At 41.0% G+C, this 16,942-nt stretch overlaps 1 protein-coding gene across 1 annotated transcript in view; it reads left to right on the top strand.

Moving 5' to 3' along the window:
• The first annotated feature begins 2,307 nt into the window (after positions 1-2,307).
• The window catches only part of LOC309568068 (indolethylamine N-methyltransferase-like), a 43,752-nt gene continuing 29,117 nt past the window's right edge, over positions 2,308-16,942 (top strand). Inside the window, exons 1-2 of the mRNA XM_082273638.1 lie at positions 2,308-2,477; positions 6,676-6,883. Coding sequence (XP_082129764.1) covers positions 2,327-2,477; positions 6,676-6,883 — 359 coding nt within the window. The 5' untranslated portion in view covers positions 2,308-2,326. The remainder of the gene's footprint in view (positions 2,478-6,675; positions 6,884-16,942) is intronic.

A 16,942-nucleotide genomic window follows, 5' to 3' on the forward strand; every position in this document is an offset into this window, starting at 1 on the left:
TTTGGGCATGTCCACCAAATGTGGAGAATGCTTCCTTCCTGGCCGCAGCCCCTGAAACAGAGAGGTGATGCATCCGGGTAGCTTTTGCTAATCGTGTGGGTAATTCACCTCCACCAGGGAAGAATTTAAAATTCCCTTGTGCACCACTGGAACCAGATGTCCTCATCTATAGTCTCCCCCAGATCTGCCTCCCAAGCTAGTTGGTAAGAGAATTTAGAACTCTGATCCACAAACAGAGTGTACAACTCTGATATACTCCCGCTCTTCCCCCGGGCCACTCAAACATTTATTTTCATAAAAAGTCTGTGTGGTAATATCACCCTGATCTCGACACAGTCTAAATGTCTCCGACTGGGGCATTTGTAAAGTCTCCAGAAAATAAGAGTGTTTTCTAATAACTCTATGATCTATCCTGTAAAGGCCCTTGTTGATCCACCAAGTGACCATGTGAACTTTTGCAGATGTTGCCCAGGGGGGAAATGTGGAATGTGTACTTACATTTTGATGTTTTCTATTTCCAGGTCTTCAGAGGTATTGGTGAGAAAGCCAGGGCCTCACAGGTATCCCCTGGGAAGACTGTCACCAGTACCTTGCATGGAGATCTTACTTCTAAACATTTAGATCTCGTATGATCTTGGGAAGGTAGGAGATTCCTTTTTTATGAGCAGATGAGTGTAATTATGTATAATTATGTATTGCATATATGCAAGATCGGGCAGATGATGTTTAAGCCCCATCTCGCTCATGTAGCGTACACCATCATATCCATTTATTGGGTAAAAACGTTTTCTGAGAACCAATCTAATGCGGCCCATAGCTAGGCATAGGTATCCCCCCACTCTACTCAATGCCCTTGGAGCGACCTTCCGACGTCACTTCCAGTTCTCAGGCTTAAAGTAGACTTATAGGCAAAACTTTTTTTTTCATTTTGGATAGAACAAGGGAGGGTTATAACCCCATCTAATTTATTTATTTGTTTGCTATCTATGTTCCATTGAAGAGATTTCCCTTCACTTCCTGTCCCATAGCCAAACATGAAGTGAGAAGAAATCCCTTAAGGGAATTCCTTGGAGAACCCCAGGTCACCAGAACTAGTGTCCCTATTAGAAAATTTCCCCTCTATTACTTGACAACCCAAAATGTGGGTTTTTCTTTTACTTTCACTGTCACTGATAATGGTAAACAGGACAAATAGAGAGGGTACATCTCTTTAAGATCGGCACAGACTGCAATAAACACTGCCAAGCATTCTAATCCATCTGCATTTTTTTTTCTGCAAGTCAAAGTGTCAAAAAAAATGTTTTCTTTTGCTTTTAAAGGTAAATGAAAGATCTTGATTCTTTTTGACCCCTGATCTCTTAATAGAGAGGACCTGCCATGCTTATTTCTATTACAAGGAATGTTTACATTCCCTGTAATAGGAATAAAAGCGATAAATAAATAAATAAAGGGACAGTGCAAAAATAAAAAGTAAAATAGGAAAAAAAAAATGTAGGTGCCCCATCCCTCCGTGCTCGTGCGCAGAAGGAAATACATATGTTAGTTGCGCCAGCATATGTAAGTGCTGTTCACACCACGCATGTGAGGTATCGCCTCGATTGTTAGAGTGAGAGCAATCATTTTAGCACAGAGCTTCCTCTGTAACTCTAAACAGGTAACCTGTAAAAATTTTTAAACATTGCCTATAGAGATTTTCAAGTGCCACAGTTTGTCAGCAATCCACGAGCGTGTGCAATTTTACAGCATGACATGTTATTTATCTATTTCCTCAGCATAACATAATTTTTCTCATTATACAAAAAAATTGGGATAAATTTACTGTTTTTATTTGTTTTTTATTGAACTCTTTAAAGTTTATTTTAAAAAAAAAAATTGCATTTGAAAGACCGCTGCGCAAATACAACTCTACATAAAATATTGCAATGACTGCCATTTTATCCTCTGGTGTCTCTGCTAAAAAATATATATATATATATATATATATATATATATATATATCTATATAGATATATATAGATATATATATCTATATATATATAAAATGTTTGGGGGTTCTGAGTAATTTTCTAGCAAAAAATACGGGTTTTCACTTGTAAACAACATGTGTCAGAAAAAGGCCCGGTCCTAAAGTGGTTAAACATTTGCAAACTCGGGTGGCAATCAAAGCTCAGTCAGCTCTGTTACCATGGCTGCTTTGTAAATATATTTACAATTATATTGAATTAAAATATACCAACCTTCTTTCAACTGAATATAAATAGAACTCCAACATTAAAGTTTAGTTGAAAGCAGAAATCAATAAGGTGAAGTTCAGCATTGCAGGACAATGGATTCCACAACACATGAACTCTATCATGTACATGGAATGGATACCAGAAATCATCTGGATTTATATTTCTCTAATAAGGAGGACATGGTCTTTGCAGACGATTCTTTAAAATTTCCAATGACGAATATTTACAATCAGCTCAGCAGCGGTATGTACAGAATATATTGATATATTTAACAAAAAAGACTAATTTTGGTAATAAATCTAAGCATATCACTCACAGGGGTGGGGGTTCCCATAACTCTGTCTTCACAGCTTCCTATTGCTGGTAGCAGGAGAATACTTTATTTCTGGCTCAAAAATCAAGCTATTTCTATAGAAAAAGTTATTCACCTCACTTTGAACTCTTCCACATTTTGTTGTGTTACAAATTGCAATTTAAATAGATTTTATTGAGATTTTATATATATGATGTATATTAAAATTAATGTATAAATAATTATATAAAATTTAATTCAATTTGTAATTAATTAACAACAATTAACACAAAAAATTGGGCTTCCTCTGGAGCAAACAATCACCCTCTGATGTTGTATAATTGGTTGAATAAAGTCTACTTTTGGGTAATTAATGTTCCTAGTATAAGCAAGTCCAGGATAAGGTTTTAGACAAGTACCAATCAAGGTTGGGTTCTAGAAATTATTTTTAAAAACTTCTCCAGTGGGCTTTTCAACATTTTTAATTGTGAAAAGCTGTCTTGGGAGGCAACCAACAACTTCAAGATGAATCCTCTGTGCCATTTATTCCATCCAATGGCACAATGAAGGAATGGAGAACTCCATCGTGAGGTGGAGAGGTCAACAGTGGCAGGCTGGTCTAAAAAAAAATATTTTAAAAGAGGATCATAAACTTATGGAAGAGCCCTGGGACCATCATAAAAAAATTTCAAAGATTTTAAAAGAGTTTAAAAATATATATATATATTTTTTTTTTTTTACAGAATTCTGAGTTTGAAAGTCAGAATTCTGATTTATTAAACACAATTCTGAGATTAAAAGTCAGAAAGTCAGAATTCTGAGATTAAAAGTCAGAATTCTGAGTTTAAAAAGTCAGAATTCTGAGTTTAAAGTCAGAATTCTGACTTTTAATCTCAGAATTCTGACTTTCAAACTAAGAGTTTTGTAAAAAAAAAAAAATATATATATATATCTTCAAACTCTTTTTTTGATCATGGCCCCGGGCTCTTCCGTATAAACTAGTACCACATCATGATGAGACAATAACAAATAATGATGTATTTCCTATGACAGTTTTTTATTTTACAAATATAAATTTATTGAAACACGGAAAGCGATACAGTAGAAGAGAACAGTAGTTAGGGGGGGGGGGGGGAGAAGAGGAGGACAGTAGAAAGTAGAAGGTAGAAGGGGGGGTCGAGGGGAAAGAAAAGAAGATTGCCGACAATGGAGTCCAAATTCTATGACTGTTTTTTTGGGGGTTTTTTTGGTGAATGTGTCACTCCTAGTCATTATATTATCACATTTTATGTATTTGCTTGCAAAAGGTTAATTTACAAACATTATCATACTTGTTTTTTAACTTTAAGGGCCAGTTTACACTTGTACGAGTTGTCATGCAACTATGCACCCCAAAGTCACATGACAAGTTGCACCCCATGTTTTTTCAATGAGTACCGTTCATATTTGTGTGATTTAAGCTTCGTGCATACAGGGTGTTTTTTCCGGCTGCTTTTAGGAAATAGAAAAGGGCAAAAAAACACTGCTAACGTAATTAAATGCGGAAAAATGTGCATTAGCACCAATGCAAAACTCTACTAAAAGCGTGTTTTTACAGCTGCTTTTTCCTGGTGTCAGTACTGGTTTTGCAGCTTGTTTTTTTTTTTTTTTTTTTTTTAACGTCCTTAAAGTCACAGCGACATTAAAGTAGTTCCTGCACTACTTTTATCTGACTTTCATGCAACATGAGGGCCATAGACTTCAATGTAAACCTTAAAAGTCACATGAAAGCCGCACCTGAATTTTATATATATATATATGTGTGTGTGTGACTTTGTAGAGCACGCACAGTCACATGGTCAAAGCCAAAGTCGCACTTGCCCAAAGTAGCATGCCCAAAGTGGCATCAAAGTCCCATTAAGTCACACTGTAAAGTCACAATGGAAATTGCACAATTTTGAAGTCGCATGAGTGTGAATGGAGCATAACAAAAGATCATAACAAATGTAGAGCAAAGTGACTGTGTCCCCTGACCTCTTTATACTCCCCTTACCTGCACTACATCTCAGCACCTTGCTCATCTGGCAAGGTAATGTGACATATAATGGAAGATGTTAGAAAAAGAGACCTATGCGCTACCAGTAGGTAAATGAGAGAAAGGATGAAGAACGGAAATATTGAGAGAAGAATGGAGCACCAGAACTCTGCAGCCAATTCAGTAGTTTCCCCACATACTATAAATAATATTAGGTAAAAGGAATCAGCGCAAAATATTCTAAAATTGGTGAACCAGACTAACTCTAATAAATAAATTAAATGACAATGATGACTGGTGAAATAAATAAGGTGGAACCAATATAAAATCACAATAAAATTATGTAAATTAATCAAATCAATAAAATAGATCTTCTAATAGCTGATATGTATAAAGTGCAAAAAAATGTGAAGTGCTCAAGTGCTGAGAAAATAATAACCATATAATAATCACAATGAATTTGATCCCCGTGGTAAAAAGATACACTTTAGGAATATTCAGCAGAAACTATTAAAGTGACAAAGTGATGAGCAATAACTCAGAGATAAAGTGACAGTGATGATCCACGGAAGCTGATAAAGTGACAAAGTGATGAGTAAAAACTCAGACATAAAGTGACAGTGAGATATACTGAATATATATCCAGTGCAATGAAGTGTTCACTTGTAAAAAGTTCTAGTAAATAAGATGCCACGTATAAATATTAAAATTCCTGTGAAATATATTAATGCAGGGAAGATCATAAAGTCCCAAAAAAAGTGCGACTAGTGCTAACGAACGCCAAAAAAAATGGCAATAAAACAGTTCAATGGTGATGGGGAGAAACACAGAACCCTTCCGGTGACCGCCCAGTGCGATTATTTCGTGAGCTGAAATCCACAACTAAGTGTAATGGCCGCTCACCTCCATTAACATTCAGATGAGCGTTTTGGGTATGTTCAATAACCCCTCTGAACTCCTCTCACATCAGTCAACAGGACACTCGATAGTCACCAGTTAATCCTCGCAGTATATCCCGCAAATGGATCAGATGCCTTTTCTAATCATATCCCATGGAAAGTGGATGGTGATAATAACGATGCTCCAAAAGTACTCAATTCACCAGGGAAAAACAGGGGAAGACTCTCATGGTGTAGTATGTATAATCAGATTTTAATATTACCATACAGAAATACACCTACAGTTTCAATGAACAAGGACAGCGTTGTGTATAGATACAGATGCCGCCGATGCGGTCCGCTCCGATACTTCCGGTTTCGGATGTAGACCGCAAGTTACGTCACCACGGCTTTTCCCGACGTGTTGCGTCACAGACACGTGACTTTATCAAGGGTAAGCACTTTTTTTGGGACGTTATGATCTTCCCTGCATTAATATATTTCACAGAAATTTTAATATTTATACGTGTCATCTTATTTACTAGAACTTTTTACAAGTGAACACTTCATTGCACTGTCACTTTGCTTTTTTATTTTTTTCTTCAGCGCCTTGTGGTGCTGTCCACACTCCTATATTTCTTCACTGGATATATATTCAGTATATTTCACTATCACTTTATCTCTGAGTTATTACTCATCACTTTGTCACTTTAATAGTTTCTGCGGAATATTCCTCAAGTGTATCTTTTTACCACGGGGATCAAATTCATTGTGATTATTATATGGTTATTATTTTCTCAGCACTTGAGCACTTCACATTTTTTTGCACTTTATACATATCAGCTATTAGAAGATCTAGTTTATTGATTTGATTAATTTACATCGTTTTATTGTGATTTTATATTGGTTCAACCTTATTTATTTCACCAGTCATCATTGTCATTTAATTTATTTATTAGAGTTAGTCTGGTTCACCAATTTTAGAATATTTTGCACTGATTCCTTTTACCTTATATAATGGAAGATAATTTGACATATAACGGAAGATAATGTGACATATAATAGAAGAAAATTTGACATATAATGGTGGCTGGGCCTAGCAGGGAATCCCATGACCATATCAAATATTGGTGGGGAACAAGTTTTTAAAGCTATATTCACCTAGCAGTGTCATTAAATGCCAATTGTTATGAAATCTCTTTATTGGCACTAAAATGTTTTGGGAAAATAACATCTGAATCTGTATTATCCCTGCAGGTCATGTTAAGGGTACATTTATGATTGACATCAGCGTTGGTTCCATCATTCACCATCTTTATGCCTGCTCCGGTTTCTTCAAAAAAATAGTTATATTAAAATTCCAAGAGAAATGTATCATGGAACTGACAAGATGGCTACATGACCGTACCGGAGCATATGATTGGTCGCATACATCAGCAGCCGCAGCTGAGTTAGAAGGAACGAGGTGACTTGTCCCCTAATGATTCCTCACTTTCTGATTTTTGTATTTTAGGTTGCATAAGATTGTTTCTTTAAAATACACTTTTATTGGTTTTGAGTAGATTTCATTTATTAAGTTGTTTAACCACTTCTGGACTGGAAGAATTTCCCACTTAATAAGCAGGCCATTTTTTGCGATTTGGCACTGCGTTACTTTAACTGATAATTGCACGGTCGTGCGATGTTGTACCCAAATAAAATTGATGTCCTTTTTACCCACAAATAGAGCTTTCTTTTGGTGGTGTTTGATCACCTCTGCGATTTTTATTTTTTGCGCTATAAACAAAAAAGAGCGACAATTCTGAAAAAGAAAAAAAAACAATATTTTTTACTTTCTGCTATATAACATTCCCAATGAAATAAAAAAAAAAAAATCTAATTTTTTCATAATTTTAGGCCAATTTGTATTCTGCTACAAATTTTTGGTAAAAAAAAAATCGCAATAAGCGTATTATGATTGGTTTGCGCAAAAGATAGATCGCGTCTACAAACTAGGGGAAAGATTTATGTTATTTTTTTTTTACTAGTAATGACGGTGATCAGTGATTTTTAGCGGGACTGCAACATTGCGGCAGACAGGCCAGACACCTAACTGACATTTTTGACACTTTTGACATTGACATTACTACAGTAATCAGTGCTAAAAATATGCACTGTTGCTGTACTAATGACACTGGCAGGGAAGGAGTTAACACCAGGTGTGATCAAAGGGTTAAATGTGCTTTCTAACTGTGTGGGGGATGGGCTTGCTGCATGAACACAGAGACCTGTGTTCCTAAATAGGAGGAACACAGGATCCCTGTGTTCATAAATGACAGAACAGCGGTCTGCCAGGTTTACAACGGCAGACCGCCATTCTGTCTCTACGGGGAGCGATCGCGGGTTCCCTGCGGCAATCGCGGCCTCTGGACCCACTGATTGGCTCTCTCTGTGGCCAATTGGCTCTCTCTGTGGCCAATTGGCGCTCCCCTACTAGCGGTCCCACAAAACAACGTATATGTGCGTCGTTTCACGGGACAGAGCTGACCTGCCGGCGGCTGGTCGGCAAGTGGCTAAATACAAACTTTTTTCATGTTTTTAGTCAGGTAACTTTGAAATATTGTGTAACGGGGTTTTGAGGGCGCCCCCTAGTGTCTTTGGGGTCCCTAAACCTAGTTAACTCACTATGCCTGACAGGCGGATCCTGAGCCTCCGCTATCTGGGAGCTGGGGTACATGTCTGCGGCAGTGCCTCCACCCAGTGGGGCATCCGGGGTAGGGATGTGGGGTCCCACTGGGAACATACTTGGTGCAATGAGACTGACACAGCCTAACTGGAACTAACTTTATATAGTAAGTAGCAAATGAACCAACATACATGGGAAAATACAATAGAGTAACACAGATAACAATGCAATGTGGATTTTCCTCACCCACCCACTAGCACACCTGCGTCCCACCCCCTTATCTTCACCCTAATGGCCGTTGGTGCACATAGGAGAGTTGGGGCCCTTATAAGTCCTGCTCCGCAGGGTCACTGAAGCAGCCTGAGCTGTGCAATGTCCACTCTGGACCTCAGAGTCTTTACTGTGAGTGAGGAGACAGGTGCCCTGTGGTGATACAGGGAGAGGCTTGGCTCTCAGCTGGTGTGGTCTTGGGTGAAGCAGGTTCTCTCAGCAGGGGTCTATCTCTGTGCAGCAGTCTTTCACAGCTAGTCGCATGTCCTTTCTCTGGCTGAGCATGTGGTAACTTCTAGAAGTCTTCCATGACCTCCTTCCTCAGAGCTGTGCAGGAAGTCCTCCCAGGACATTAATAGGTGATAAAACATGAGCAGAAGGATAAGAAGAAATCCAGAGCTGGTGTCTATCTCCCTCAGTCTTCTCATCTCCTCACACACCACACCTGGTCACACTGTGATGATGCCACAATCATGTGACTGAAAAAGCCAAGTCCTGTGATCAATGCTCAATGTTTAATTAACAGCATACTGAGTCCATCTGCCATCTACTGGGCATTTCAGATAATACAGCCTGTGTAACTCTACAGGGCTACAATTGTATTTGAAAACTTCAAATCTGTTTCCATCCAGCCAATGGAGCTCTCAGCTCTTTATAATGTTTTTATTCAGGCTCTCCTTATCTACTGTGCTGAAAAAGCCAATTCACATTGTTTAACCACTTCTGGACTGGAAGGTTTTACCCCCTTAATGACCACGCCATTTTTTTGCGATTCTGCACTGCGTTATTTTAATGGACAATTGCGCGGTTGTGCGACGCTGTGCCTAAAGAAATTGATGTCCTTTTTTTCCCCACAATTAGATCTTGCTTTTGGTGGTATTTATTCACCTGTGCAATTTTTTTTTTTTTGTGCTATAAACTAAAAAAAAGCGACAATTCTGAAAAAAAGAAATTTTTAAATATATATATATATACAGTGGGTACGTAAAGTATTCAGACCCCCTTAAATTTTTCACTCTTTGTTATATTGCAGCCATTTGCTAAAATCATTTAAGGTCATTCTTCTTCCTCATGAATGTACACATAGCACCCCATACTGACAGAAAAACACAGAATTGTTGACATTGTTGCAAATTTATTAAAAAAGGAAAACTGAAATATCACATGGTCCTAAGTATTCAGACCCTTTGCTGTGACACTCATATATTTAACTCAGGTGCTTTCCATTTCTTCTGATCATCCTTGAGATGGTTCTACACCTTCATTTGAGTCCAGCTGTGTTTGATTATACTGATTGGACTTGATTAGGAAAGCCACACACCTGTCTATATAAGACCTTCCAGATCACAATGCATGTCAGAGCAAATGAGAATCATGAGGTCAAAGGAACTGCCTGAAGAGCTCAGAGACAGAATTGTGGCAAGGCACAGATCTGGCCAAGGTTACAAAAAGATTTCTGCTGCACTTAAGGTTCCTAAGAGCACAGTGGCCTCCATAATCCTCAAATGGAAGACGTTTGGGACGACCAGAACCCTTCCTAGAGCTGGCCGTCCGGTCCAAACTGAGCTATCGGGGGAGAAGAGCCTTGGTGAGAGAGGTAAAGAAGAACCCAGAAGATCCCTGTGGCTGAGCTCCAGAGATGCAGTCAGGAGATGGGAGAAAGTTGTAGAAAGTCAATAATCACTGCAGCCCTCCACCAGTCGGGGCTTTATGGCAGAGTGGCCCGACGGAAGCCTCTCCTCAGTGTAAGACACATGAAAGCCCGCATGGAGTTTGCTAAAAAAACACCTGAAGGACTCCAAGATGGTGAGAAATAAGATTCTCTGGTCTGATGAGACCAAAATAGAACTTTTTGGCCTTAATTCTAAGCGGTATGTGTGGAGAAAACCAGGCACTGCTCATCACCTGTCCAATACAGTCCCAACAGTGAAGCATGGTGGTGGCAGCATCATGCTGTGGGGGTGTTTTTCAGCTGCAGGGACAGGACGACTGGTTGCAATCGAGGGAAAGATGAATGCGGCCAAGTACAGGGATATCCTGGACAAAAACCTTCTCCAGAGTGCTCTGGACCTCAGACTGGGCCGAAGGTTTACCTTCCAACAAGACAATGACCCTAAGCACACAGCTAAAATAACGAAGGAGTGGCTTCACAACAACTCCATGACTGTTCTTGAATGGCCCAGCCAGAGCCCTGACTTAAACCCAATTGAGCATCTCTGGAGAGACCTAAAAATGGCTGTCCACCAACGTTTACCATCCAACCTGACAGAACTGGAGAGGATCTGCAAGGAGGAATGGCAGAGGATCCCCAAATCCAGGTGTGAAAGACTTGTTGCATCTTTCCCAAAAAGACTCCTGGCTGTATTAGATCAAAAGGGGGCTTCTACTAAATACTGAGCAAAGGGTCTGAATACTTAGGACCATGTGATATTTCAGTTTTTCTTTTTTAATAAATCTGCAACAATGTCAACAATTCTGTGTTTTTCTGTCAGTATGGGGTGCTATGTGTACATTCATGAGGAAGAAGAATGAACTTAAATGATTTTAGCAAAAGGCTGCAATATAACAAAGAGTGAAAAATTTAAGGGGGTCTGAATACTTTCCGTACCCACTGTATATATACATATATTTTTTTTTTCACATTCCGCTATATAACATTCCCAATAAAATAAAAGTAAAAATCTATTTTTTTTTCATCATTTTAGGCCAATTTGTATTCTGCTTCATATTTTTGGTATAAAAAACCCCCAATAAGTGTATTTTGATTGGTTTGCGCAAAAGTTATCGAGTCTACAAACTAGGGGAAAGATTTATGTCATTTTTATTTATTTATTTATTTACTAGTAATGGCGGCGATCAGTGATTTTTAGTGGGACTTCGACATTGCAGCGGACAGATCGGACCTCTAACTGACATTTTTTACTTTTTTGGGGGGACCAGTGACATTACTACAGTAATCAGTGCTAAAAATATGCACTGTTACTGTAATAATGACACTGGCAGGGAAGGGGTTAACCAAGGGGTGATCAAAGGGTTAAATGTATTCGTAGGGGGTGTTTTCTAACTGTGAGAGGGGTGGGCTTGAGGAATCAACACAGATACCTGTGATCCTAAATAGGAGGATCATAGGCGCTCTGTACTGATTCCTGAGAGAACAAACGCTCTGCTGTGTTTATAACAGCAGACCACTGTTCCCTCTTTACAACCCCTTTATTCAACCACATTACCTATATATGTAGAAAAAATAAGGTGAATATATATGCAGATAAAAAGAGAAAGATAATGATAATTTTCTATAACGAGATGTATTATATATATATATATATATTAAAACTGAATTCTATGCAGATTAAAAGACTCAGATTAAGACCTGGTTCACACCTATGTAGGTTGCAGTTTGCATATCCCAGGTGCATTTAGCATTTTTCAGTACACATTTTTGATCCATTGAGTCTATGGAACCAAAAACCCCCAAAAAAATCCCTGGCCCTTTCCTTAAAATGCACAGATGTGAACGCGACCCATAGAAATCCATGTTAAATGGACTATAGTGTGTTTCTGCAAAACTGAAAATGCACTAAAAAAATGCATGGGTGTGAACCAGGCCTTATGGAGCTCTGTAATCATTTTAAATGCAAGCAGCGTAAGTACCCGGAATCTGACCTGTTATCCGCCTCTTGCAGTCTCTGTACTACAGAACTGGAGTGTGAGAGGAAAAACAGTACATGTATCAGTTCATGTGCTGACAGAAGGAGAGAGCAGAGTGACAGAGAGACGAGACCATCATTGTGCTGCTTCTCATATCACTGTCCATTCACAGATGGGGGAGGGTGCAGGACAACCTGGGCTTAGGGGAAATGAGTTGAATGATTCTGGCCATCTGACCGAGAACATCAAGTGGTAGAAAAAATGGTACAATGGGGGATATCTCTGGACTGAAGGTGAATATTGCAGAAAAATCTGCTTGTATTTATCTTTTAGCATGCTATTCCCCTTGTTATTTGTATCTGGAGTTCTGTTTAAAAAAAAAAAAAAAAAATCCTAAAATTGATAGATATAGTATATGAGTAGATATAAAATAAAATCATGTTTATTTGTATTAGATCAGAAATTAGTGAATGTGCTTTCTAGGTCTGTTGGAGTAACTGGTAGGTATTAGAGTAGTGTATTGGGCTGCCCATGGATGAGCTGGCTGAATTTAAAAAAACGGACTTCCTATCCACACCCAAGGTGGATGAAGGAATCCTCCCTGCTGTGTCGTTGTCTCCCTGCAGCACCGATCGAGCGTGGAGAATTCAACAGGGTGGTTGTACAGAAGTCAATCGGTAGATCGACTTCTGTACAACCACAGAGCCCATACGTAGGTCGAAATTCTGTCAGTCCCTGCTAAATTAGTATAATTTTGATCCATGTGCTAAAGCCATGCTAGCTTTAGAAAGTACAAAGTAGATACTGAAATATAAAATATTGAAAGACACATACAAATCAGAAAACTGTATACTCACCTTTGGTCATTGTCCTTTCTTAGCACGTAGAGTATATATGGCATCATACTGAAAGTATATAACAATCTAAAAACAGGGTAAAAATAACCTATAGAGTTTAATTATTAATATTGAAAGTAGAAGAGAGAACCACAGATCTCCATGTCCAAGTCTATGGTGGTAAGGGCAGCAGGAGAGGCGGGCTGGCCCGGGGGGCAAGGTGGCAATTTCCCCCCGGGCTGGTCTAATCCCCCTCAGAAAAGGCCGCTCAGTTTGGGGTCAGTCCCGCCGTCCGTCGGTACGGTATGTCGCTAGTCAGTGAGTCACAGTCACAGACACGCTGTCACTTCCTGCCCTAGCCCTGCCCTGGAGACCTGGTTGCTAGATCAGCGGCCGCTTAGCGTCTAGCAACCAGTGACGTAGCGGTCTCCAGAGCAGAGAGGAGAGGAGACCCATCATGCAAAGCGCCGCCCGGCCCCTCCCACCTCCGGCTCCTCCCTCCATCCCATCAACGTGGGGCCGATGCAGAAGAGGTGGTTGGCCTGGCCTAGTAAACTGCAAGTCTGCAACGGGCAACAGCGGGTCAGCGGCAATCCAGATTGATTCTAGTGAAGTTACCTGCTGCGGTGCGGTGGACAGTGTCTGTGAGGTGGTCGGGACTCGGAGAAGAGCAGCAGCAGCCAGTGAGTGACTAAAAAAAAAAAGTGACATGATGTGGACATTTTTTCCCTGTACTTTCCCCCTGGCACTGTATACAGCCTGTATATTGATGTATAGCTGTTCCTGGCACTATATACCTGTCTCATACCTGTATTATACAGGTATGAGACAAGTATTTAGAGCAAGGAGCAGCTAGACATCAATATACATGCTGTATACAGTCCAGTTAAAGAGGTTGTAAACCCCTTTTTTTTTTTTTTTCTTTTTGACCCTGCAAGAGAGACATAATGAGCTAGTATGCATCGCATATTAGCTCATTATGAAATACTTACCTTAGAATGAGCCCCCGATGGCCGCCCGTTTAGCTGGATGACGGGCGACATGTCCAGTCGCCTGTCTTCCAGGATCGCGGCATCCGGCCATCTAATTGGCCGGAGCCGCGGTGACGTCACTCCCGTGCACGAGCCGGACTCTGAAGAAATGGCACCAGCGGCCGTTCCTTCAGAGCGCATGCGCCAGTAACGTCACTGGCTGCATGTAAGGTAAATATCTCCTAAACGGTGCATTTTTAGGAGATATTTACACTACCTATAGGTAAGCCTTAATAAAGGCTTACCTATAGGTAAAAGTGTCAGAGGAGGGTTTACTTCCTCTTTAAAGAGATATTTACCTGACATGCAGCCAGTGACGTCACTGGCGCATGCGCTCTGAAGGAACGGCCGCTGGTGCCGTTCCTTCAGAGTCCGGTGCCGTGACCGTCGGCTCCCGCGGCTCTGGCCAATCAGATGGCCAGATGCCGCAATCCCGGAAGACGGGTGACTGGACATGTCGCCCGTCATACAGGTAAGCGGGCAGCACGGCGGGGGCTCTTTCTAAGGTAAGTATTTCATAATGAGCTAGTATGCGATGCATACTAGCTCATTATGGGTTTCTCTTTCAGGTTGCAGCAAAAAAAAAAAATAGTTTTTGCAGGTTAAGATGCCTGCTGTCCTATGTATGTTTTGTAATAAAAACTGGCATGTAGTTGTGTATCTGTATGGGGGGGGGGGGGGGGGCGGCTGACAGACGGTAGTGACCCAGCGCTGCGGTGGACATCTCCTTGCGCTGTGCGTGGGAAGCTGAGAAGTGGGAGCCTGATCTGCTGGATTTTGTAGTGCCATAAGGATTCTCTCTTCTCTCTCCCTCACTTGCTTTCTCTTTCCCCCCTCTCTCATTGCCTCTGTCTTTTCTCCCCATCTCTTATCTTTCTCTCTCCCTCCCTCTCTTTCCCTCCCCCCCCCTCTCTCTTTCCCTCTCCCCCCCTCTCCCTCTCTCTCTTTCCCTCTCCCCCCCTCTCCCTCTCCCTCTCTCATTCTCTCTCCCCTTCTCTCCCTGACTTCTGTACTCAATACTCTCTGTTGTATGTTACACAGTCCTAACCAAAGTGTTCATTCTCTCAACAGTTACTAATTGTATTGAAGTTCTTCTTTAACCACTTAAGCCCCGGAGGATTTGGCTGCTAAACGACCAGAGGGTATTTTGCGATTCGGCACTGCGTGACTTTAACGGACAATTGCGCGGTCGTGCGACGCTGTACCTAAACGAATTTGGCGTCCTTTTTTTCCCACAAACAGAGCTTTCTTTTGGCGGTATTTGATCACCTGTGCGATTTTTTGATCACGCGCTATAAACAAAAAAAGAGCGTAAATTTTGCAAAAATAGCAATATTTTTCCCTTTTTTTTATATGAAATTCCCCCCAAAAAAAATGTAAAAATCAAAATTTTTTAATATTTTCGGCCAATTTGTTTTATGCTACCTATGTTTGGTAAAAAAAATTGCAAAAAGCGTATTTTGATTGGTTTGCGCAAAAGTTATTGCGTTTACTAACAAAGGGAAAGATTTTTGTCATTTTTGTTGTTGTTTTTTTAACGCGTAATGGCGGCGATCTGCGATTTTTTTTGCGGTACTGCGACATTGCGGCGGACAGATCGGACCCTTGACTGACATTTTTGACACTTTTGGGGTTACCAGTGACATTTCTACAGTAATCAGTGCTATATATATACACTGTTACTGTAAAAATACACTGGTAGTGAAGGGGTTAACTTTATTTGAGAGGGAGGGGCTGTGTGTGTCCCTAGGGGCGTGATTCTAACTGTGATTGGCTGTGGCTTCAACTGTATGCAGAGTGATCAATGGATCTACATAGTAGATCCATGTGATCATCTCTCATACAGAGGGGAGAATGACAGGTGGCTTGTTTACACAAGCTGCCTGACTTTCTCCCTCTCCCCCGCCGATCGCAGAGTGGCCGGCGGCGATCGGGTCCGCCGGTCACACGCGCGGGGGGTCCGTGACCACGCGGGAGTGGGAGCGCGCCTCCGGCGGCGCGCGCTCGCTTCCTAAACCCTCACAGGCGAGCGACGTAGACCTACGTCACTTTGCCTGTGAGGGGCTGACCGCCGCCGTAGATAGTCGTGCGGCGGTCGGCAAGTGGTTAAGGTAGGCTCAGACAGACAAAGTGATATTATTCTCTGTGCAAAAAAGGCAAATGTAATTAAAAAGTTTTAGTTTTGAAAAAATAATTGTCTATCCTGAGGTGTATGTGTGTGGCTGTGAGGCTGTCAGTTGTCCGTGCCCTGTGTAGTTACCACACATGTGCAAAGGATTCAGCAAGTGTTTTTGATCAAGTATAAACACATTGGTCAGTCTCTCCTGACAGTAAATCTGCAGTCATCCTGTATTTAACAATAGGTGAGGTGTGAGCTAGGTGATTGTAAAATGCTTACTTAACCCCTTAACGCTGACATAATGCAAATTTGCATTCTTTGGCTTCAAGGGATTGTATTAGGGTGATGCCTACAGCTGTAAGCATCACCCTGGTACCGTTTTTTAGTGCAGACAGTCGACTTTCTTGTGATAACAACCAGTGTGGCTAAGCAGCTGCTTGGCTGTTATCACAAGCAGCGGAAGGGGGTGTCATACCATCACTTCCGGTCACTGGAGACCTAAAGGCGAAAGATTTAAAAAAAAACAAAATGGCAGTTTTCAAAGCAACCACACTTGGCTTTTGAGTGCTTTAAAATGCAGTGGAGGGATTTGGGGTCTTATAGACCCCCGATCCATCCATAAAGAGTACCTGTCACTGCCTATTACTGTCACCAAGGGATGTTTGCATTCCTTGTGACAGCAATAAAAGTGATCAATATTTTATTTTTTTTAACTACTTCCGGCCCGCACTATAGCCGAAAGACGGCTGCAGCGCAGGCTCTAATTTCAGGGAGGCCATCTTTAAACGGCCTCCCAGTGACAGGCTCCCCACGCGCTCCCGCGAGCGCGCATCGGGGAAAATCTGTGTCTGCCGTTTCCCTTGGACACAGCCAATCACAGATCGTGGTAAATGGCCAATCACAGCGGCCATTTACCACGTGATCGGCCCATGCAATGAGAGATGATCTCATATGT

This window comes from Pelophylax lessonae, assembly GCF_965119305.1.
Source record: "Pelophylax lessonae genome assembly, chromosome: 12".
Lineage (NCBI taxonomy): Eukaryota > Metazoa > Chordata > Amphibia > Anura > Ranidae > Pelophylax > Pelophylax lessonae.